Genomic DNA, 26,444 nt, shown 5'->3' with positions numbered 1-26,444 from the left:
GAAATCATACCTTCTATCAATAGCTCTTGTCCATGACTGCCAAGAAGTGTACGAGATAGGAATGGGGCAAAGTCTACAAAAATTTCACGAAGAAGAGGAGCAACTTTTTCTAAAGCTCTTTCAAGTTTTGCAGTGATGCTGTTGAAATTAAGACATAAAAACTAATAAATATAATTCAATATAAAATGTCAAATAAACTTTACTTCTAAATTAAAATCTTATAAATCATAAATGTCCTTTCTAGCCCATGGAATAATAGCAAGCTTCATGTATAAGGGACACCCCGTACAGTTTCACATATAGTCATAAGGCTACTGAAAGTTTTCAGCTAAATTGGAATGACTATACTATGAAAAAGATTGGGGTTATGCCACCCAAAAGGGCCAAAGACTGTTCATAGCTTTATGAGTGTCATGTAAACGAGTTCTTGTATGCCTTCTCTATGTATCTATCCATCAAAGAAGATGATTTTGAACACTGACAACGTGGGTCACCGTGCCAGTTACAAATAATTTAACTCTTGTTCTCAAGGAGGTATTACCTGAAATCTGGACAAATAAGGGAATAACTGAAATTCATTGTAATACAGTTGAATGCTGTGCCAAACTAGGCATTTTCCATTTCATAAGCCCATTTACTTTTCTTTACAAGCTGCTGTATTACTATATAGTTCACTGTTGAATGTTAAGTTAATAGTCATACATAAGCACTATTTGACATTCTTAAAAATACTTTGGTACATGTAAAAGTAAAAAATGGGGATGAAGAAAATATTTCTGCTTAGACAAATGAATAACACAGTAACAGATTTATCTGTCTTAGATAAAAAAAAGTGCTTTGGCGTAAGACTGCTTAGACTAGAATCCTGGCTCTATCATACACTAGCTAGGTCACCTTAGGCACATTAGGCTTTCTATGTCTGCAAAATGAAGATGATTGCAGTACCTACCCAGTGAGGATTAAATAAGCTAAGGAATGTAAGGTACACAGAAAAGCACCCAGCACACAGTGAGAGGTCAATAATGTTCACTTTTTTCAATCTACTTTGAACACACCCATATTTACACTCACAAAATGTGATTCTGATACGTTAAACAAATCAAAATCAATATATTAGATGAGCACACATTCTTCTACACAGAAGATATGTACAGTTAGCAATTAAACAATGTTACAAAATAATACAAGTTCTGCCACAATGCCAGGTAACATTGTGTTACACATGAGGCAAATATTTATAAATGAAAAAAAGGTAATTAACCATAAAATAATTTGTAATATATTACTAAGGTTTAAAACTAAACTATGGCATCTTTTTAATTTTTTAAGCAATTAAACAGTTATTAGAGAATAATATTGGATGACTTCTTTCCTAAATTGGAAACAGCCAAGTTTCAAATCTTTGAGCACTCTAAGTCTCACCATCAGCACTTCTGTTTAACTCTGTCTCCTCTTACCTGTGTCAACAGCTCTAGAGAAAGGAGAAAGCATGGAGAAAACTCAAGTTTGGTCACTGCCACATATATTTAGAAAATTCTGGAGGAACAATTTTCCATAAGAAAAAGGGATTTGAAGGGGATTTGGCAGACTTACTGAAATTAAGAGATTTCAATAGTCTTCCCTACTCTGTAATTCCTAAAGCAAGGACCTCCTGAAGACACTGGTTCTCAAGCTTTGGTGTGGATCAGAATCACCTGGAGAGTCCATTTAACCAGACTGCTGAGTCCCACCCTAGTTTCTGATTCAGCAAGACTGTGTGTACAGCGAGCATTTGTTACAAGTACAAATTCTCGGTGGTGTTGATGCTACTGATCCAGGAAACACACTTTTAGAATGACTGTTTTAATGAGAGTATTTACTATTAAAAAGAATCAACAAAGAAGCCAGCAAAAGAAAGGCCACCTGAAGTCACTGAATAAGCATAATCACAGGAAGTTATCTGTTAGTGAATACAAAGAGATTCTTTTTTGAATCTACAATTTCATTAATTCCTTCAAATCTCTAAACTTATGTCCTACAGCTCTTCCTAGCTAAACTAATTCCCTCTACTAAGAAATGGTGAAAATGGTAAGAGTGAGTTTATTAAAAGGAGAAAAATCTAGATATAATAGTTTCTGATGCTCAATTCTAAATGAAGTATGATTATTTATTTTTCTTAAGATTAATAAGTGAGAGTAAAATTATTTTAGAAAAATTATTGATTCATGGAGGTTTGCATCATAGCTATTGGATTTAATGGACTATTATTGAGTTAAAGCCAGGAACATTTTTTATCCCAGTTTGAGAACTTTCTCCCCTATTTTACAGATTTCTGCGTGATTTTAGAGGCTTCAGAATTACAAAAATACTGTTACTGGTGATTAAGTTAAATATGAAATAGAAACTTCAATTAATCCGAGCAACTGATTACTTCTGTCTGTAAGTATGTATAAATAGACATTATTTCCAATTATCTTGACTTAAGGGTAATAGTTATTTCTCATGAAGTGAATCCCTATTAAGATTTTTTACAAATATTTTCTTATAAAATTTATTAGAATATTAAATGTTGCTCTTACATATCATCCTGCAATGAGAATTTTAATTTTCTAATGGCGGCAAAAAATATAATATTTTACTCAGCAAGAGATTAGAAGTTTTATGTATATAAACCATTATCAAATAATTCTGCTGGAATTACAACAGCAAAATATTCTAAATGGAAAAACTTCATCCTCATTTTTCACAGTGAAGAAAACAGTTTTTTTTGTTGTTGCTATTTAGAGTCCCCACAATGTATTTCAAAGAAGGTTATAAATGCTGTATAAATTTGCTTCATTGTTACACAATTTAAATTCTGAAAGAAAATGGTACGAACACAAACTTCATCCTAAGACCCTCTTTTATCACCTGAAAATAAGGATTAATTATAAAAAATACCCAAAAAAAGACATATTGTGGCTATATTGTCATTTTGTTATTTCTGTTCTCATCTCAAAGAAACACACAATGTAAAACTCCTTTTCCCCAATTCCAAGACACATATGAGACAGCTACCTGTTAATATGTTAAAAAAATTAAAAGCTATGTTAATGTGAGAAAAGCCCATGCCCTTAAGTCCTATAAAAATAAATACAATTTTCTCCTTAAAATGAAAATACAAAGAACATATAGCCACCAGAATAAAACCAGGTATTCTTCAGCAAATAATTTTGTAAGAAAACTGGCATAATGTACTGACTTTAGAGGAAAATTCTAAAGAGTAATTTTTCAATTTTCTCTAAAAGTTTATTTTCATTTATTCAAAAACATTCATTTAGGCTGGGCACGGTGGCTCACACCTATAATCCCAGCGCTTTGGAAGACTGAAGGAGAATGGCTTGAGCGCAGGAGCTCAAGACCAGCCTGGGCAACATGGTGAGACCCTGTCTCTACCAAAAAATTAAAAAATTAGCCAGGTGTGGTGGTGGGCACCTGTGATCCTGGCTACTCAAGAGGTTGAGGCAAGAGGATCGCTTGAGCCCAGGATGTCAATGTTGCAGTGAGCTATGATGATGCCACTACACTCCAGCCTGGATAACAGAGCAAGACCCCTATTTTGCAACAAAAAACAAAAACAAAAAAACTGTTTATTTAGTCTAAGACATTTTATGCACAGAAGTAATACAAAGGTGTATTTCCCTATGTAGGGGAATCTGCCCTGCACAGTCTGAGTGAGTTTATAATCTTATACTCTAATAACTTAATATTTGGTTAAGTTCTTGGGCTCTAACCACAGACTTTATCAAGTGTGGGTTGAAAAGCATACAATTTCAAGCCACTCATTCTATTCTCCCCAGTCTATTTTTTCCCCTTAAGTCACACTAATGAAGTGTTTAAGATGCTTGATTGATAACTATTTTGAATTTGGCTAGTTTTCTTAATAGTAAGTATAAACTCTTAAGAAAAAGAATTAAATTACTGGAACTGGAGGCCATTATCTTAAGTGAAGTAACTCAAACAGAAAGGCGAATAGCACATGTTCTCACTTATAAGTGGGCGCTAAATAATATGTACACATGGACAGAATATGGAATGATAGACACTGGAGGTTGATGACTTGGAAGGTTGAAGGGTGGAAGGCGGGAGCGAGAGGTAAGAAATTACTTAATGGGTACCATGTACATAATTCAGGTGATGAATACACTAAAAGCCCAGACTTCACCACTACGCAATATATCCACAAAACAAAATTGCACTTATATCCCTTAAATTTACACAAATCAAAAATAAATAAATAAATAAGAAGAAATAGAATTACTTATTTCCCTGAAGAAAAGTCCTGTTGCAACTTGAGAAATTATAAACCACTCCTGCAAAATTACCAACTCAAAACAAAATATTCAAAGGAAGTAATAAGGCTTTAGATGAAATTCTATAGCTCCAATGATTAGATTAAAACAATATGACTTAAAACACAAAAGTTTACAATTATGGTTTTTAAAAACTGCCATCATGTTTGGCTTTTACCTGTATTGAGGAAGTCTCACTCACAGTTAATTCTAAGAAATTCATATGAATAAAAATATAATTAATCCATGGAAAAAATAATTTATGAAAACCCATGGCTTAATTATTATTAAATCTTGCCAAATGTAACTGGCCTCAAGAAATATCCAAGGCCATGGTAATTGTAAGTACACAGATTACTTTAAAAAAATGAAAATTTTTCTCTCTTGTCATCTAAATGAATCCCCTGATAAACATAGTTCATAACAAAGTGATCTTTTCTTAATGGTATATGTTTTAGAATTCTAGAAAAATATAATAGTTCTACTCTTATTTAGGGCCCTACATACATTGTGTATTCTATTTTAACAAACTCCCTTATGTTTGTGCTACTTCATAAAGTCATTTTTACTTACTTTTGATTTTATTTACTTTTTGTCTTCTCCTAGGTCTTTAGCACAATGTCATAAATATAACAAACAATAATTTGATTTGAAAGATTAGAGTGCTTAAATTTCCTATTTCTTAAATCATATAAAATAGGTAGTTATAATAAGAAAACATAGAATAAAAAGAAATAATCACATACCCTTAAGTATTGTACCTAAAAGATTTACTCAGACATAAAAGAAATTATTACATTAGTGAATTCTATAGATTTTTATTAATTGAATGCTCCTATGTAAATGAGGAAACGTAGGCATCGGTAAGTGAACTGATTGGGTTTAGGTAAACACAGATGAAAAGAAAAGATTAAGAGAGTATTAATGATAGAACCACCATACATTGTAATGTTAAATTCTTATCAGCTATATATTATGACTAGGAATTGACACGGAATTCAAATACTTTATCTGTTGTCACTAAATTTCTAATATTAAATATAATTTAACATACTAAAATAGCTGATGAGTAAATGTATCCTAAATCTGCAAAACTGTGACATAATTACCTACTGACAATTTTATTAAGTTATAGCTTTCTAAGGTTGTGGCCACTACGGAAAACATGATATTGAAAAAAAAATGTTAACTTATTTTATTTCCCTATGATCTTATAAATTTAAAACTGGCATTTTCTCTTTATTACTCCTAAACAGAATTATTTTCAAATGCATGATGAAAAGGTTAAAAAAGCAGATAAAGTTATAGAAGACTAAGAAATTGAAGTTAAATAGAATATTTTTATAAGTAAGAAGTTTACTGCTTTATATCGTAAACTAAATTCCAAGTAAACACTTTTCAAGTTTTAAGATGTGTAATGCCTACGTGAGCATGATGATGCACACCTCTAGTCCCAATAACTTGGGAAGCTGAGGCAGGAAAATCACTTGAGCCCAGGAATTCAGAGCTATTGTGTGGCATGATCACATCTGTGAATAGCCATTATGTAATGCTTTTCGGGGATGCCCTTAGACAATTAGAAAAGTTGTTTGGAGTGCACTAATTACAAAAGTAAAAAAAAAAAAATTGATGTAGAACAATTCCTTCTTTCCAATCAACCACTTAAATGACACAAAAGTTAACTATAGTGAAATAAAAATACAAACTCAAGAATGTAAGTCTAACTAAAACCAAACAACAAATCTAGTGATAAAAAAGGTAAGGCTAATTGTGTCTTAAATACTTGACATGAAAATTGTAACAACATTTATCCTCTTAAATAAAATATTTAGCATATTAAAAAAAATTTTTAATGTAGTGGGAGCTGTGGTGTCTCACCAAGATCCTCTTTTAGGATAGAGACATTCTTTCCCTGGAGAGTTCTGAGAACTGTGGGGTGATGGCTCACAGTTGAAACCCTCCCTATAGAAGGGAGCTGCTTCACCCAAGGTTAAGCCCCCTCATTAGGAGCAGTGTGAATTCAAACAATGGTCAATTAGAAGGACAAAAAAAAAAAAAAAACAAAAACCCCAGCTCCTTTGACCCAATTGAGGACACCTCTGAAGCCATTCCAATTTCAGAGCTTTCCCACGGAGTGCGCTGGAATATCTCTTACAATTGCACCACTTTTCCTTCAGACCAGTCTTCCACTGCCACTTAGTTATAGGTGGTGTTATCAAGAATATTCCCCAGTAAAGCACCTACAGAATTTGTTTTCTGGAATAGCAGTTAATGAGTGTTTTGTAGTATAGTATTTAGTTAAATATAATATTTTTGAATATATAAATTGAAAAATCAATTAAGAATTTGAACTTTTAAAATGAAATGGACTTCTATTTCAGATGCAGAAAACTGGAGTCATTCCCACAAAAATCACAAGAAAAAGCCAGACAATCTAAAGAATTATAACTTTTTTAGGCCTCAGAGAGAGCTGAGGTTGCCAAGCAATCAAACAGCTTGAAATCTGAGGACAGGAACCTCCAAGAAGAGTCAGGATGCACGAACTTTCTAACCTGAGGCAGAGAACAGGAAGAAGCAGCACTGGGCACCACATTAAGTTGGCAAGAAAAAATCAGCTAAATTTTTTTTATAAATTTCTGAAGTCCATGTGTGGACTATAAGAGAATAAAACCCCCAGAGCTGTAGACACAAGGGGAGTTTGCAAGAATACCCAGGCTCTTGCATTCAAACCTAAACAGTACTCAGGAGAAAAACTGGAGGCAGCATGGAAGACTGCAGAAAACTTACTTCATTGCTCCAGGTTAAAGGAGGGAGAATTAATTGCTGCAGAAAAGACACAAAGTTCTGCCCACATCCGTCTTCCTATCTCCTCTACAGAATGGAAGCCTTATGCATCTGAGAGAAAGATAACAACTCCTGTCACTTCTGGGGCACAGTAGGAGGCCTGTTGCAGCTGGAGGAAAGGAACATAAAAAACCTTCTACTCTGAGGGAGGGGAAGGGAAATGTTCTGAGTCCTGAAATTTACAGATCCCCAATCATGTAGAAATGCACAAAATCACTGAAAAAGCCCTACCTTCAAGATCCAGGACAGCACTTGACTAAAACGGAGTCTAGACCAGGACAAAAGAGAACCCCATGCCTTTGAACACCAGGCTTGCAAGCACCCAGTAACAGATAATGGTAGTCTATTGCGGAAGGGACTGCATAGTGTAGAGAACCTCTCTGAATCAGAACAGGGTAGAACAGAAATAGCAAGACACCCTGAAAAACTAGCACCTAACTAAACACAAAGTAAAGATAGAGAAATTTAAAGTCCATGGTACGCAGGGAGTAACAAACACAACCAGAAAACATAAACCCTGTTCAACAAAAGACTAAAATGACTCAACCCCTCTCACAAAAGGCTTAGCATAAGGAGAGGCAGGCCCATTTAGAACACAAATACGACTGTCAGGAGCTACTATCCCATACATGATGTCCAGTTTTCAACTAAAAATTACCTTACACATGAAGAAACAAGAAAAAAAAAAGTCAGAGAAAAATCAATAGAATCAAAATCACAGATGAACCCTATGTTGGAACTATTAAAGAATTTAAAGTAACTATGATTAACATGTTAAGAGTTAATAGCTGAAAAGGCAGACAACATACATAAACAGATGTAAATTTTCAGCAAAAGAAAGAAACTGTAAAGAAGAAACAATGGTAGAAATAAAAAATACAGTAAAAGAAATGATGTGCCTTCAATGGACTTATCAAAAGACTCAGTGAAGCCAAGGAAAACTCAGTGAATTTGAAGACAGGCCAATAAAATACACACATACTAAAACAAAAAGAAAAAAGAATATACACACACTCCGATGGAGAGAGTGTGCACATTGGTGTGTTCAAAAGCTATTAAATATTATCAAATAATTCTACATAAATGTGATTGGAATCACAGAAAGCGAAGTGCCATATGCCAAATAATGGCTCCACAAAGATATCTAAACCATAATCTCTGGAACCTTTGAATAAACTATATTACATGGTAAAAAGGATTTTGCAAGTGAAATTAAGGTTATGGGCATTAAAATAGAGAGATTATCCTAGATTATGTAGGTAGGTTCAGTCTAACCACATGAGCTCTAAAAAGCAGAAAGCTCTCCGGCTAGAGAAGTGCGGCAAAAGAGGAAGGCAGAAAAGATACATATAAGGGGAAAACAGACAGATCCCAAGTCTGAGAAAAACTGGATGCATTATTACTAATTCTGAATGTAGGAGGCCACATGCAAGGTGAGTTCTAGGAGATAAGGGAAGGCTGTGACAGCAGGCAAATAAATAGGCCCATGTGTTCTATAGCCATACAGAACTGAATTATGCTGGTAACCTGAGTGAGCCTGGAAGCGCATTTTCTTCCAGAGTCTCCAGTAAGAAATGCAGCCCTGCCAACGTCCTCATTTTAGGCCAGTGTGACCTGAGTGTTGGACTCTTAACCTACAGAACTGTGAAATAATTAATAAATCAGTGCTGATTTAAGCTGCCAAACTTGTGGCAACGCATTATTCTAGCAATAGAAAACTAACACAGAGACATACTAGAGCAGAAGAAATATGTGAAGAGATATTGAGTGAGAATTTTCCGAAAACAATGCAGTCATAAAACTACAGATAAGAAGCCCAGAAAACACCAAGTAGAATTTTAGTAAATAAGTAAAAAAAGAGTATCATAATACACTGCTGAAATTCAAATATAAAGAGAAAATCTGAAGAAGGCATTCAGAGAATAAAGACACATTCCATAAAGAGGAACAAAGATAAAAATGACATTCTCATTAGAATCCGTACAAGCCAGAAGAAATGAGATGAAATCCCTTTCAAAGCCATTTTAAAAATATATAATCCACAATTCCATGTGTAGCCAAAAAATTCTTCAGAAAAAGATGGTAAAATAAAGACCTTTTTAGACAACAAAAACGGAGGTAATTCATGTAGCTGACTTTGTACTACGAATACTTTTAAATGCAGTTCAAGTATAAGATTTATACAAACAAGAGTACTAGAAAAGATAAATAAAACTATAAAATGCATTTATTTTTAACTGTTCTAAAATAAAATTCACTGTCCAGAGCAAAATAGCAGTGTACTGTTTCTTTTTCTTTTTCTTTTTTTGAGACAGAGTCTCACTCTGTCACCCAGGCTAGAGTGCAGTGGCACAGTCTCGGCTCACTGTAAACTCTGCTTCCTGGGTTCTAAGCAATTCTCCTGCCTCAGACTCCGGAGTAGCTGGGATTACAAGTACATGCCACCATGCCCAGATAATTTTGTATTGTTAGTAGAGATGGGGTTTCACCATATTGGCCAGGCTAGTAATCTCAAACTGCTGATCTCAGGTGATTCACCCGCCTCGGCCTCCCCAAGTGCTGGGATTACAGGTGTGAGCCACGGTGCCCTAACTACTGTTTCTTCATAAGATATATAAAAGTAAAATGTATGACAACATTAACACAAAGGATGTAAAAGAGGAATTAGGAGTAAACTGTTACAAGCATCACTATTACACATGAAACTGTGTAATAATATTAAAAACTGATTCTGATAATTTAAAGATTTATATTGTAAGCCATAGAGAAGCCCCTAAAATGTTTAAAAGGTTGTCTTTTATTTTAAACATTTTAAAAATGTTTGAAGTATTGTCTCCAATAAGACAATATTGGAGAGAAAATGAAATAATAAAAAAATACTCCATTAACCCAACAAAGGGCATAAAAGAAGAAAAACAAAATAAAGTACAAATGGAAAGTAACAATGTATTCTAAAACAATTACCAAATTGGTAGATATCAATATAATCATGTCAGTAATTACACTAAACGCAAATGATGTAGAAATACCAATTAAAATATAAAAATTGTCAGATTGGTATTTTTAAAAAAAGCAGAACTGCTTTAAATATAAAAGTGTACACAAGTTTAAAGAAAGGAAAAAAATTACCATCAAAACCCTTCATTAAAATAAAGAAAGTCATGTAAGGAGTTGAAAATGTTTAATTGGGTGAGCTTTACGCAACTTAAAAATTACCAAAAAGTTACACATTTTTCTATCATATAATTAAGGATCAGAAGGAATTAATCTGACATAACCCAGCTGAAATCAGTGATTTTAAAAAAACCAAGCCATTTTAACATTTACACTCCATCAAATATATGATCATAAACACAGTAACTATATAAAAATATGTGGATTTCCACCTTTAGTAATAGGCAAATTCTCTTGCTGAGAACAACTAAAAAAGCTGGATAAAACCAGAAATACTTCTTTGAGGGAAATGGAGAGTTAAGACAGAAGTCAATTATTTGACCATGACCCTGAAGAAGAAACTCTAAGAAGATGATTTTGGTTTCGGGACTGCTCGTCTCCCATGGACATGTTTTGGTAGAAGCAACTGAATGACTGAAATTGAACAAAATGTTTGGAGCTCAGAGCCTACTAAAGAGGAAAAAAAGCTTAGAAAAACCCTTATGATTTAAGTTGAGACCCTATAGAACTATACTTTAAAGAACTGGTGAATCAGAAAAAAGACTGGCCCTCTAACCTTGACTTCATTAAGGTCATTTAGGATTGCTAATGCTTACCAGAAGAAAATGTATTTTTTTCTGGAAGAAAACACCACTTTGTACTTTCATATTATGTTTATAATCTTTCAGATACTACATAGGTTTTTCACATAATAATAACAAGAAAAGACATGTAAGTAGAGAGGAAGATATTACTGAATACCAAAAGTAACACAAGATGACAGAGGTAGCTCTGATAAATAATCAAAGACTTTAGGGTAACTACATTTACCCTAATAGTTAAATATTAACTATTAAAGTTAACTAAATTAACTTAATTAAAGAAATTAAAGACCAAGGAAATTAAGGACCAAGATAAACAATTGGATAAGATAGACAATTGGAAGATAATTTTTTTTGAGATAGAGTCTTACTCTGTCGCCTGGCTGGAGTGCAATGGCACAATCTTGGCTCACTGCAACCTCTGCCTCCTGGTTTCAAACAATTCTGCCTCAGCCTCCTGAGTACCTGGGATTACAGGCACGCAACACCATGCCCAGCTAATTTTTATATTTTTAGTAGCGACAGGGTTTCACTATGAAGGCCAGGCTGGTCTCAAACTTCTGACCTCATGATCTGCCTGCCTCAGCCTCCCAAAGTGCTGGGATTACAGTCGTGAGCCACCACGCCCAGTTGGAAGATAATATTAAACTACAAAAGTCAAATGGAAATTTGAGTACTTACAAAAATTGAAATTAAGAACTGAGAAGACTTGACACAGCTAAAGAGAGAATTAATAAAGTAGACTATAGGTTAAAAGAAAATACTCAAAATCACTGAGAGAGAAATAGGAGTGGGGGAAAGGATATAGATAGATAGGTAAGAAATGTATTTTTTAAAACTCTAATTTTTATCTAAGATAAGCTCTAACAAAAGGATAAAAAGAGTCACAAGCAATACCTGAAGAGGTAATGGCTAGGAAGTTTCAAAATTGAATGAAAGTGATAAAACTTCAGATTTGAAAATCTCTACAAGTCCTAAGCAGGGTAAATACAAAGAAAATCCACAGCACCTGAAAACATCATAGTAAAACTTATCAACTCCCAAAATACAGAACACCTTTAAAACAGACATCAGGTGGGTTGGAGTGGAGAATAGAAACAATATGACCAAGAATTAACCTATAAAATAAAGAAATAAAACACAGAATGAAAAAAGCCAAAAGACAATAAAATTATATTTTCAAAGCACTAAAAGAAAATAACTGCCAACCTAGAATTCTGTTGGTTCAAAATATCCTTCCAAATATTGAGGTGGATTTTCAAGACGTTTAGAGAAACAGGAACTAAAAATTCATGACAGGCAAACCTGCACTAAATCAAATACTAAGAAGTGTTCTCTCAGAAGAAGAAAAATGATACTAGGTGGAGGTCAGACATTCAGAAAAGAATGATAAGCAACAAAAAGGGATAGTCATTTGGTTAAATCAAAACAGATGTTGACCAATAAAATAAATAGACTTTCTTGCAGGGTGTGAATTTAAGATGAACATGCACACATGTATACATATGTACACGTATGTCTGCAAAATTTGGAGTAAATTGAGTTAAAATAGAGTAAGGAAGGACCACACATTGTCTGGGAATAGGACCTTGATAAATCAAGGACAACTCCTGCAATTTGAAGGATTATCAATTACACACAGTTTCTCAAAGTGTGTTCTCTGGACCAGCAGCATCAGCATGATCTAGCATGATGGTTAATTTTATGTGTCAATTTTACTGGGTGTCAATATATTTGATTAAACAGCACTCTGGGTATGACTGTGAAGGTATTTCTTCATAAGATTAACATTTGAACAGGTAGACTGGATAAAGTAGATGGCCCTCCTTCATGTAAGAAGGCTTCATCTAGTCAATTGAAGATATGAATAGAACAAAAAAGTTGCGCAAACTCCTTCTGCCTGAATGTTTGAGCTAGGAATACCGGTCTCTTCTGACCTTTGGACTCAGATGGAAACATCGGCTCTTCTTCAGCCTTGAGCCAGCCAGCTTTTGGATAGAAACTTACATCACTGGCTCTCTTGGTTCTCAGACCTTGGTACTTTGATTAGAACTACACATTGGTTCTCCTGGGTCTTTAGCATACTAACTGCAGATATTGGGAATTCTCAGTTTCCATAATCACGTGAGCCAAATTTTTATAATAAATAATATGTATATGCATGTATATTCATATGAATGTAAACATCTTATTTAATCTGTTTCTCTAAATAAGCTTGACTAACACACCTGAAAACTCGTTAGAGGTGCCCTAAATTCTCATGCCCTACTGAAGTCCTACTGAATCAGGTACCCAACGATCTGTATGTTAATAAGCCCTCTATGTTAATCTGATGCATGCTGATGTTAGAAAACTACTGCACTAAGGAAACAAATAATGTACAATCTTCAACTTAACAGTTTCTTGTTACTTCTCGCTAGTGAATTTTTTTTGGCAATTAAGAATAACACTGATTACTGCCAGAACTTACGAAGAAAAGGAAGGAAGGCAAGGAAGGTAAGACAGGCAGGCAGGCAGGAAGGTAGAAAGGCAGGAAGGCAGACAAGCTGGCTAGCTTAAATAAAGAATATCAAGAATAAAAAGAAGGGACATTACTACAGATTATATGAATGTTAAAAGAATAACACGATAACATTACAAAAAACTTTATGCCAATAAAAACCTACCAAAACTGACACCAGAAAAAACAGAAAATTTTGGGAGATCTGTAACTAATTAAATTGAAATTTTAATTAAGAAACTTTCCTAAAAGAAGAGATCCAGGAGTAGATGTCTTTGCTTGTGAAGTTTGCTAAATATTTCAGGGGAATAAAAGACAGAAAAATAATCTTATAGAAGCTTTCAAGAGATAAATCTATTTCACATTACAATGAAATTGGATTTCTTATAGAAATTGATAATTCTTTTAGCATTTAAAAATTAAACCAACATAGTACACCATGTTAACAGGAGAAAAACCACAAGATCATCTTAGTGTATATTTAAAAAGCATAACATACATCACGATAGCAAGTTTTTGTTAATTACAAATATAAGAAATGTATAACGTTTATTGAAAATTATATATAATAGATAAGAGGCATCTTAATTAATGATAAATGTTCAATGTTTTTCATCTGAGATGGAGAACGTAAAAAGAATGCCTGCTATAACCATGACTGTAATAAATTGTATTGGAGGTACTGGGTGGCACTGTAAGTTAAGAAAAAGAAATTAAAAGGTGCAAGGATTTTAATGGGGGAAAAAAATCCCCCATTATTCATGGATGACACAATGATGTATATACATATACATTTTGAAATAATCTATACAAAAATAATTAGGGATAATAAGTGGGTTAACATTTCAGGATATTGAAATGGAAACAATTAAAATAATTAAAATAAAATGTATAAAATAAACCACTGACAACATGATAAAAATATAAAATTCATTTGTAGCCTTGAAAAAGTAAGATGTTCTAAAATTACCTTCCATGCTAACAGCTAAAAAATTAGACAAATACAGGGAACAACTATTTTCAGACAATACAGGGAGTACAGAACAATGAACCCTAAGGAAGGAGAAACCAATAAGGTGAGCTCCCCCATCATCCACATTTCTTTTATGGAGGTATTTCCTACATTATGGCAAATACTGAGTCCTGCAATGTTTTTGGGTTGACAAGACTGAGACTGTAGTTCAAGACAGCCAAGGTGAATAGAATTTGCAGGACAGAGTCCCTGAGAGGAGGAAGCTATAAAGAAAAAAATTTCCAAAAACCTGAGTCTTAGGCTGAATAGCAATCTACTTATGTGAAGCCTGAAAGCTCCAAGGGCTAGAATAGAACAATTTTTTGAAAAGAATAATTATGAAGGAGTTGTAACACAAACATCACTGAGAGTGCATAGTGCTGGGAATTGTCTGAATTCCCTCCAGCCAGAAAGGAGAGAGCTCAATAAATACACTGAGCATTCAGGAGAAATTCTAGCAAGTCCACCCTTTCTAAGTGTGGCAAAAGCAATCCAAGAATAGAGGCCTCTCTAAATTTGCCTTAGAAGATCTTAAAAACATGCCTCATGAGCAAGGATAGCCTCTTCAACAAATGGTGCTGGGACAAATGGACATTCATAGGCAAAAATATGTACCTCAACCTAAACCTCACACCTTACACAGATATCAGCTCAAAATAGATCACAGACTTAAAAGTAAAACAACTTTTAAACCACAAAACTTTATAGAAAACGCAATATAAAATTTGGGAACACAGAACTAGGTGAAGAGCTCTTAGACATGACACCAAAAGCTTAACTATAAAAAGGTAAATCTGACAAGCCAGATTAAAAAAATTTTAAATTTTTCTCTGCTAAAAACCCCATTAAAAGGATGAAACGGAGCATGTCTAGGAGAAAATATTTGCAAACTACATTTCTAAAAAAGGACTTGTATTTGAATATAACAAAAACTCTCAGAGCTCAAAAGTTAGAAAGTGATTCAATTAAAAAATAGGCAAAAGACATGAACAGACAATTCATGAAGGAGACACACTGATGGGAAATAAACATATGAAAAGATGTTCTGCATCTTTATCCATTAGGAAAATGCAAATTCAGAGCACAATAAGATATCACTACATACCTATCAGAACACTTTAAAAAATGCTGGTAACAATGAGGAGAAACTGGACCACTCACACACTGCCAGTGGAAAGATAAAGTGGTACAGTCACTCTAGAAGACAGCTTCGCAGTTTCTTCCAAAACTAATCACATACTTACCAAAGAGCCAGTAATCTCACTCTTGGGTACTTATCCCAGAGAAATAAAAATATATGTTCACATAAAAACAAATGTCCATTGTAACTTTATTTTTAATAGGCCCAAACTGGAAAAAACTTAAATGTCCTTTAGTAGGTATATGTTTAAACAAACTGTCATCCATACCATAGAATATGACTGAGAAATTAAAAAGGAACATACTATTAATTCATGCAACAACTTGAATGGATTGCATGGCAGTATTTTTAGTGAACAAAGATAAATGTTAAAATGCACCTCTGAAAAGTGTAGGAATCCAAGAAGAAGTAGGGAAAATTAGAAAAAATATTGAATATAAAAAATACTACATTTGTACAATGCAGGTAAAACAGTGCTTGGAGGAAAAGTTATGGCTTTAAATGCTCATCTACCACACCATTAAACAAGAAAAGTCTAAAATCAAAGATCCAAGAGAGGGTTTGGGAAACATCTGTAAAGGATAAGAGAGTAAATATTTTAAGCTTTAGGCCATATTGTCTCTGTTGCAACTATTTAACTCAGTCACAGTAATGTGAAAGCAGTGATAGGCAATATACAGGCAAATGAGTGTGGCTGTATGCCAATAACTTTATGTACAAAAACTGGTGACAGAATGATTTGGCTCATGGTCCACAGTTTATAGACACTCAATCTCAGTTTCCACTCTAAGATATGGAAAGAAAAAATCAAGCAAATGTGATGTAAATAGAAAGGAGTAATAAAAGCAGAATTCATATAATAAAAAGCAAAAAAACCCTAAAAATGTTAATGAACACAGTATCATTTTTGGGGGGAAATCATAATATTGAGAAACAACAGCTATTCTGATAACGAAAAAATGAGAAAAACAAAAATTAACAAAATCTGAAATGAAACATCATTAGAGATCATACTTATATTTTAAAATATTAATAAAATGTAAAAAATTACACAGAATGTATGGCAATAAGTCCAACAACTTTGATAAGATGGGTAAATTCACTGAAGACAAAAATAACAAAACAGATACAAAAATAAATATATTATATGGATACTCACTTATCAATTTAAAAAACTGAATCTATAATTTAGATTTTCCAAGAAAGAAAATTCCAGGCAGAAATGGCTCTGCTGGTGAATTCTCAAACATTTCAGGATAAATAATACTAAAGCTACAAGTGACATTATCTCATGCAAAGAAAACAAGGAAACTACAGAAAGTGTTAGATAGATTATGTGAATTTAGAAAGTTCTAAACAACTTACCGAGTTCACTAAAATTAAGTGGCAAGATTATAAAATATAAAATCAACATATAAAAATCAATACACTAATACAAAATTGTCCCCTTTTTTCAGTTTTATTGAGGTAAAATTGACATAGGCAATCATTGATTTGCTATTTTTAAAGATAAATTAATTTGCATTTCATTTAATTTCATATAAATGGAATCATACACTATGTACTCTTTTTTTGTCTGGCTTCTAACTCCCAATTGGAAATTTAGAGCAAAAAATCTAATATAATATCATCAAACACATGAAAAATTTAAAAAAATAAAAATTTAAAAAGATTTAAGAATAAGTACAAGAGCTTTACAATGAAAACTACAGTAAGCTGCTGAAAAATATTAAAGATCTCAATGAATGACAATTTCGAAAGTTTGAATACTCAGTATTACGATGAAGAATCTCCTCAAATTTAAAGGTTCAACAGAGTTGTAATTAAAATTTCAGCAGAATTTCTTTTTTTGCTGCTTTAGAATTGACAAGTCACTTGTAAAATTTATATGAAAATGTAAATTAATCTAGAAAAGTCAAAGCAATTTTAAAAAAGAATAGTTAGAGGACTTATATTACCTCATCTCTTTCAAAACTTAATATAAAGCTACGATACAGGAAGATAGTGCAGCAGTGACATATAGTTCATGGGACAGAATGAAGTCTAGAAATAGATCTACACATAGGTGGTCAATAGGTAATTGAATGATACTGAGGAAAAATAACAGGGTGAGCAGATCTTACTCAACCCAATCTTTATTAAACCTAAGGCTAATTAAGATAGTATGGCTTAAAGACAGAAAAAGAGATGAGGCAGAGCTGTTTGCCAAACCATAATCAAGTATATATGAAAAACTAATTTGTGACAAAAGTGACAGAACACAGGGAAAAGAAGTGTCTTTCCAATAAATGGTGCTGGGTCATCTTCATATACCTATTGCTCCTACCTCATTATAGTCACAAAAATTCCAAATGGATTATTACACATCTAAATTCAAAAAGCAAAGAATAAAGCAGCCAGAAGGTAAGACAGGGCAAATGTAGACAAAGCTTTTACAACACCAAAAGCACTTATAAACCAAAAAATTGTAAGGTAAATTTAATTAAAATTTACAACTTCTGTTGATCAAAATAGACCATATTGATAATGATAAGTCAAAAAATGGGAGAAGATATATGTATGACATATAACATACACAGGGCTCATTTTCAAAAAATTAATAAGAAAAAGACCAAAGAAAGCCCACAATTTAAAAAAATGGACTAGAGATTTCAACAGGCAAATCAAAAGAAGAAAACAAAAGACAAATGTATTTAAAAAGTGCTCAACCTCATTTATCATTGGGAGAATGCAAACTAAAAATACAACGGAATGCCACTACACTTCCACCAAAATGGCTACAATGACAGAGACTAAAACTACTGAGTCCTATCAAAGATATGAAGCAACAAGACCTCTCATAATCTGCTGCAGAGTTAGTAAACTAGTACAACCACTTTTGAAAACCATTTGGCATTATCTAGTAAAACTGAACATATACAAACACTATGAATCAGCAATTACACTCCAAATTATCTAACATATACACATTAATGTGTAGTACACACACATAATAGTAGCACACTCATAGTAATTATAAGTGGCCTTATCTATATAGCAGTATTATTTGTAATAACTAAGATAAGGAAAATTCCAAATGCCCACCATCGGTAAAATGAATTAATAAATTATGGTATAGACACATAAATAAATAAAAGAATAAATGAATAAACTATTGTTATATGCAACAATAGATGAATCTCATAAAAATAATGTTGAACAAAAGAAGTCAGAGACAAACAAATACATACGATGTACTTACATTTACATAAAATTCAAAAACGACAAAACTATCTTAGTATTAAAAGTCAGGGTAAGGAATTGGAAGAAAAGCAAGAACAGTGACTAGGAAAAAAGTGCAAAGCAAGGGTTCCTGGTGTATAGTCTATTTGTTAACTTCGGTGATGATGAGTGTGTTCATTCTTTCAATAAGCTTTTATATTCCGTATTTGTGTTATACCTCTATAAAAACTGTGAATACATACAGTATTCACAGTTTTTTCTGTGTGTATGTGTATACGTGTGCACAATTTTACTCCAAGAATGAGGGCCAGTCTCTTCCAGGAATGGCCTTTAATCATGGCAGATATGATAATGTTTGCTTATTCAAATTCCAATGATGTTATATATAACATTGTAGATTTAATTTGAAAGTTAGTTCATTAGTTAGTTAGTTAATTAATTAATTAATTAGCGAAAGTTTTGCTCTGTCACCCAGGCTGGAGTGCAGTGGTGCAATCTTGGCTTGCTGCAACAAGCCTCCTGGGTTCAAACGATTCTCCTGCCCCAGCCTCTCTCCCGAGTGGCCGGGATTACAGGCGTGCACCACCACACACTGCTAAGTTTTGTATTTTTAGTAAAGACAAGGTTTCACCATGTTTTCCAGGCTGGTCTCCAACTCCTGGTCTCAAGTGATCTGCCCTCCTTGGCCTTCCAAAGTGCTGGGATTACAGGCGTGAGCCACCACGCCTGGCCTGAAACTTTATATTTTAAACTTTTTATCACCCCCCAAAGATGCCCAATTTTATCATGTTACCATTTGTACATGTTTGAATCTTTACTGGAAATAGTAACATGCACTAATGACAGTGAATTACTAATACAACAGTAAACATTTAAAATCACTGAAGATCTCTGCTTGGACCAAAATATATCAGATGTTTTTACATAACAACTAGCCAAAAATATCAGAAAAATTGTGAAATGCAATTGCAAAATAATTAACCTTCAGTCCCAAGAACTCTTTCTATATTTTGTATTTTTGTGTACTGTTTCACTACATTTAAAAAGAGTTAAAATGAATAAAAACAAACAGTCATGCATACCTCATATTTTCAGCTGAATCTTCTGGCATTGGAGCAACTGTTTGTACAGCTGGAAGGTTTTTGCTGGTAGCACCATTCACAAAACTAGAAGAGGAGGAAGAGGAGGAGGACCCTGAATCCACGGCACCTGTTCCCAAAATAATAATTTTTAGCCTTAAACATAAATTTGTTTTAAAAAAATTTATTACACCATTACTATCTGATTTTGAAAGAATTACTCATCAGAATTTCAAAACAGAATTTGACAATCATTTGGCCATTAGTAAGTATGCTAATAAATATAATTTTATATAACAGATGCTGCATTGAAATCTAATTGATTTGCTTACATTAATCTAACAAAACTACATACTACAAATGGGGTATAAATAAAAAACATCAACAAATGAAAAACTTTTTAGATAAAATGAGGCTGATAAAACAATGCAAATTTAGGTGTGAAAAAGTTATCTTTTTATAGCTACACTGCAATATTTTTGGTATTCATCATTTAAGACAGAGTTTGGAGTGAACGATCTGAGCATAAATTTGTGGCACTGCAGCATCAAATGCTGCTTTTGATAAGATCACTGCTTAAGAAGGGCTATAATGAGTTACATTAGTACCTGGTCTTAAAATAATGAGTGTTCCCTCAATGATATAAAAATATAATTTTAGTAGATTTTTCTGTAATACGCCACGTAAGTATATTAAATAGCTGTGGAGTTGAAGGACATCTAGTGTTCCAAAATATTATCATCTTATACTAATTCCCATAAAACTGAATTGCTTACTGGGACTTCCACTATAACATTTTAGAGCACCTATACGCCAATATTTGAAATGAAGAGTATGTCTGGCTTAGCTGTTGGCTCACAATTTATACACACATACATACACACACACACACACACACACATTTTTAAGAAGTTTATCACTTACATTTTTATTTCTCATTGTAATATTATATACTTTATACTATCATCAAAACTCTTGCTACCATTACTTTCCATATTCATTCTTAATTCTTAAAATAGAAATTAAAAACATCATGACTTGTCTCATATAAAGACAAAAAAGGTGATTCCATTTTGCATTTACCTAACTCCTAACAAGAATAACGACTTCATTCATATTTTTAAAACCTTTACACTTTTAAAGTATATACTTTAGTAAAAGAAAAGCAGTTTGACTCCTATCTCTAGAAAGCTAAATGAGTATAAAGAATGAAACTCTAATACTGGAAAGACTTTAAAGTCTTCAGACAAGCCAGGTAGAAATATCTATTTATAATACAGATAAACAATAGATGGTCTATTCTTTGACACAATGCCATTAATGACATTTATTTGCCAATATAAATATTCTTAATAGAGTACATTCTACTTACTACAACCCCATAAATGTGTTGTTCATGATATGTCAGATTCAGGTGGTATGATAAACAAGATAGATACAGAAAGCACAAAAAAGAGCTATGAAATTAATAAAAATGGGAAGAATCTAGGCAATGATAATAAACAGAAAGTTCAAGGCTATACAGTCTGGAGAAGAGAAGACTACTATAGTCAGGGAAGAAAAGTCAGGGATCATCTTGCGCTGTATAAATACCTAAAACGGAATCACAAAGATTTGGGTAAGGATTTATTTAGCTGATAATCAACAGGAACATTTCTGTAAATTTACAGAAAAAAAAAAAGGTTATTTTAGGCAGACTTTTAATATTTGTAATGATTTGAAGTTTGTTGTTCCTAGATTCATTAGGAATTTGCTGGGCAATGAATTGGATCAAATTATAATCTATGTATATGAATTAATTCAATGTCAAACAACGGTTCTTATTCACATGCACTTTTTATCAAGTTGAGGCTCTTGCATATCGTCAAGGTTCTTAGGGGAGCTCTACCTCCCTTAGGGGATTTAGCAAAGAATATATGTTAGAACTCAACCAATCAATGTCCCCAAATCTGCTTTCTGTCACTAACATTTTTAGTACATCTTGATATTCTTGATATATTTTACTCATTTTTACATATCAAACGTCAGTGTTCAAATTATCCTTTGCTTCTGCTCCCCAAATATCTTTCAGTAATCTGATTTCACTCTGAAAATAAACAGCACTGTTTTGAGAAGACTCAAAAACAATACTGTCCTCTAAAATGACCACTAAAAAATGCACTCTACAACTACAGACAAATTCTAAAAAGTCATAACATAAAATATAACCTTCTTAAAAATTAAGATAATCTTAAATGATTAGGGTATTTTAATTTTTAAGATCAAATAAGCAGAAAAATGAAAATATAGAAAACATAAAAAGATGAGTATCACAAAAATATATAAGGACAATACCTGTTGTATTAATCATACTTTTTGGTGTAGCTCCAGTAGCAGCAAATATATTAGAGGTACTGCCTGTTGGCAGCCCACTTCCAGCAGTAGTGGCTCCCACAGTGGTTACAGCTAAACTACCTGGAGGTGGCTTCTTTACAGGCACCACAACACTCCTGCAAAGAAATGAAGGATTGGAAATAACAAACATGAAGTTGAAGATGAATTCTAATCCCGCTGCAGCAGATATACATAGTCAACATCAAATTTCTCCCTCTTTCTTCTTCCAATTAAAAAAATTTTTTAAACTCCTTAGTCCAGCTTTGTCAGTGGAAAGGATATGGACATTAAGGATATATATAAAGTGCGTTGACTAATTGATTTGGCCAATATTTTTGTAGACTTTGGAGTCTGCAAACCTTTCTTAAGATGGCATATGGACTGCGATCATAAATCTGGGAACATTAAGAAATTTGTGCTCAAGTTAGGAGATTTTATTTTGCCTATGCACATAGAATTTTTGGTAAAATATACATAAAATATCCATCTTATCCACATCACATTCTCCATGATATTCATAAATATGTAAAAACATAAAACATTTGAATACCAATTCTTTTTTTTCTTTTTTTTGACATAGAGTCTCACTCTGTCACGTAGACTGGAGCACAGTGGTGCCATCTTGGCTCACTACAACCTCTGCCTCCTGGGTTCAAGCGATTCTCCTGTGTCAGCCTCCCAAGTAGCTGGGATTATGGGTGCGTGCCACCACACTCAGCTAATTTTTGTATTTTTAGTAGAGACGGAGTTTCACTATGTTGGTTAGGCTGATCTCAAACTCCTGACCTCAGGTGATCAACCCCCTTGGCCTCCCAAAGTGCTGGATTACAGACGTGAGCCACCACACCCAGCCTTTAAATGCCAACTTCTAAAGCTTCTTCATAGTAAAGCTGAAAATTAAACCAAGCAATAATAAACAACATCTAACGGCATAATGAGGTTATACTTTATTTTTAGGAACAAAATTGAGTTGCTTTTATAGTAGGAATATTGCTATGAAAGAGAACGGAGATGATAGAGAGACATTTGGTTAGAAGTTTATTTAGTTTTTCAGCCTTGGTTTCCTTAACAGAGGAGTTCAATATTTCCCCAGGTTTCTTTAGCATATTTTAAATGTATTTAATTTAAAAATTTCTGAATTTGACATTGTGTTAAGGTTAAATGACAAATAAATGTGGATATTAGTCAATTTTTAAAAATGTAAAAAGAAACTACTTCTCAAACTTAGTAAATATCTAAACTTCCTTGCAGTAAAGGTTCATTCTTCTCAAAATTTACAGCACTGCAAACTTCATTTAACAAATATCTTCCAAACCTTACTCAACCATCATTGATTTTATTCATCTACAAATAGATGTATAATCTATTTTAATCAAATGTAATGCTTGGAAATTGGTGACTGATAGTACTAAAACATCCAACTTGATCTACAACTTTTTCATGCATCTCTATTTTATACTTATTCAATGAAAAAAATCTCCTTAAAGAAAACTACATCAATGGTCCATTCTCAAATAAGTCTGTTGCTTAAACTTCCTTAATACCAACACATTTTTTCCACAAATAAGTGGTTTTGTTAATATCTTCAGTGACTTCTTTAATGTTAATAATCTAAATTTGTAATCATTATTATTCTTAATTTTAGAAATACTTAAAAAATTCTGTGTGACCAAAGGTATTACAATCTTAAATAGTTTTACTCATGCCAAAAAATGTCTTCACTATCTCCTTCTAGGTACTTCCTTCTTTTCTCTTTAAGCATGTTGGTGTCAAATTCTTCAGACTCAACCTTTAACTCTCAACTATCTATCTAATTACCTAAAGCACACATTATGCTTTCAATCCCTATATTGGCGAGTCCTCATCTAATGCCTTCGTTTATTTCATTGAGAGGCCATGTGACATTGCAGAAAAGAATATAAGATGTGGACTATATTTCAAAACTAAGGCTTGAAAACTGGACCACTCTCAAACTGTATGATCTTACACTTTTTTGAGTGTAAAATGGTAAGACTGATGCTACCTCCTTCACATACAACTGGGGAGATTAAATGAGATCATATTTAAATGGACTTTGTCAATTATGAGGTATATTATAAATGTTAATAATCATTCCCAATGTCTAAAGAGAAATACGTTTTTCATCTATGGGATATAAGGCATCTACTTATAATGATCTACATAAAAATCAATAGAAAAAAGGAACATGCCAATATTTGGGGTTTGTCATCAACATTCTCCTCTAAACTTAGACAATAATGTGAGACGTACTATTGCATTGGCTCTCCAGGAAGAAAACAAAACCATCAAATGTTGATTTGAAGAGGAGTCATTAGTGAAAGTATAATGCTCTTTTTTCTGCATCTCTCATGATTTTTTTTTAGGACAACAGCAGATACAATGATGTTTATTTATGGATCAAGAATCATGAGCTAATGAACAGTGCTATGAGCTGAATTTGCAGAATGTAGAAAAACTATTATTATAAATTTCTGATCTATTGATCATTACTAACTTTGAGCAAAAGCTGTCTTTAACAGACTGGTATCTTGTCGAATGTGGAAGCTATGAGAAATAAGTTATATTGGGAAAAATAAGTTATATGAGTGAGAGAAAAAAAATAAATATCTAAATCCTGTAATTACGATTTATAAGTAAAATATAGAAAGGTTAAATGCCTACTTACTAAAACATCTGAAAGCACTGAATTAATAGCAATTGATGTGAAAGCCTCCAAATATTTCATTGCTGGCAAACTCAGCCGTTTGTCGGTATGGCACAGAATCCTAACCCTACAGACCTGGGTTAGAATTCTACCTTCAGCAGTTACTATGTGGTATTGGGCACATAGATCTCTCTAAGCTTCATTCTCCTCCCCATTAAAATGAGATGCATAATGGTAGTATCATTATAAACTTAAGATTGCTATAAAGATTGTTATAAAGATAAAAGGAGGTAACACATATAAAGTACTTAGCACAGTACATGGAATATTCTAAGCAGCCAATACACTTTGGCTATTATGAGTATTGCTATGGCTCCCAAAAGTGCTGATATAGTCTGGGTCTACATCAGCAAAAATAGCCAGACTGAAAGAAGCAATAATCCTCATATACTCTGCCATTGTCATATCTCATATGTGTAGTTTTAGGCACTATATTTCAAGAATAATGACAAACAGAATCATGTCCATAACAGAACAGTTAGGATGACAGTTGATCTGGAAAACAAGTCATGTGAGTAAAGGCTGAAAGGACAGAAAATTACAGTAAAAGGGTGAGAAAAAGTTACAGCATTTTTTAAAAATCTGAATGTATGATAAGAAAACAAAATGAAACTTCCATGTACTTCAACATACCAAATTAGGACCAACAAGAAGAAAAAAAGCTCTGATAATTTTTATGAATTCCAGTTTCTAATCACTGATGTGTCCAAACGGCTGAGATGACCAAGTTACAAGGGTTTAGTTGAGAGAAGTAGGAACCTGTATTTGACTCATTGCTCCGATCTTTTTCTGAATCTACAACATTATGAGTTTGTAAGAACTATTTCCCCTTTAATTCAGATGGCCAAACTGTTTATCTAGGATTAAAGGACTGCACGTTCTTGTCCTTAATATTGTTTCTTCACCAACGCTACTCCTTCCCTTTTATCTCAAACCATTCTCTTTCCTAAGCAATCAATTTTACAATTAATTTGAAAGTCCACACTAACCAATATGTGTTGATAACAAATTAATATCTTTCAAAATGTTACTTGGTATTAGTAACTATTTATATATGAGAGTAAAAATTTTCAACTCTTACAAAACCTTCTATCAGATTGTTACACAGCATTTCACACTGGCTATCTATTCCATCTACACCAAAAAGTCTTACCTAGAAGTCTAGCTACCTACTGTGGGTAACCTATTTAGGGTACATAAACACACTAAAATATATACAAATTTTGGTGGTAAAAACATTTTCTCTAGAGTGAACATATAGTTTTTAATGAATTTCAAAAACATATATAGCCACAAAAAGGTTAAGAGCCATTGAACTAAACTATTCAGGTATTATGCTCTTCTTCTTTTAGATCTGCTATTCATCCTAACAGATACCTTGAATCCTCTACTCCAGTGGTCCCCAAAGCCTTTGGCACTAGTAACTGATATGGTTTAGCTGTGTCCCCACCCAAATCTCAACTTTAATTGTACCTCCCAGACT

At 33.1% G+C, this 26,444-nt stretch overlaps 1 protein-coding gene across 11 annotated transcripts in view; it reads right to left on the bottom strand.

Annotated features, from left to right (window-relative positions):
* The window catches only part of NBEA (neurobeachin), a 739,922-nt gene that overhangs the window by 453,276 nt on the left and 260,202 nt on the right, over positions 1 to 26,444 (bottom strand). For 10 of the 11 annotated variants that reach the window (XM_031655705.1, XM_031655707.1, XM_031655712.1 and 7 more), the window contains 3 exons: positions 22,198 to 22,352; positions 19,867 to 19,993; positions 11 to 138 (listed from right to left, as the gene is read on the bottom strand). In XM_031655705.1, the coding sequence (XP_031511565.1) occupies positions 11 to 138; positions 19,867 to 19,993; positions 22,198 to 22,352 (410 nt within the window). The remainder of the gene's footprint in view (positions 1 to 10; positions 139 to 19,866; positions 19,994 to 22,197; positions 22,353 to 26,444) is intronic. The other variant, XM_031655708.1, reaches the window with a different exon arrangement.

This window comes from Papio anubis, chromosome 15 (genome assembly GCF_008728515.1).
Source record: "Papio anubis isolate 15944 chromosome 15, Panubis1.0, whole genome shotgun sequence".
Taxonomy (NCBI): domain Eukaryota; kingdom Metazoa; phylum Chordata; class Mammalia; order Primates; family Cercopithecidae; genus Papio; species Papio anubis.
Note: the sequence above shows the minus strand (reverse complement) of the source record. Positions and strands in the feature narration are given on the sequence as shown.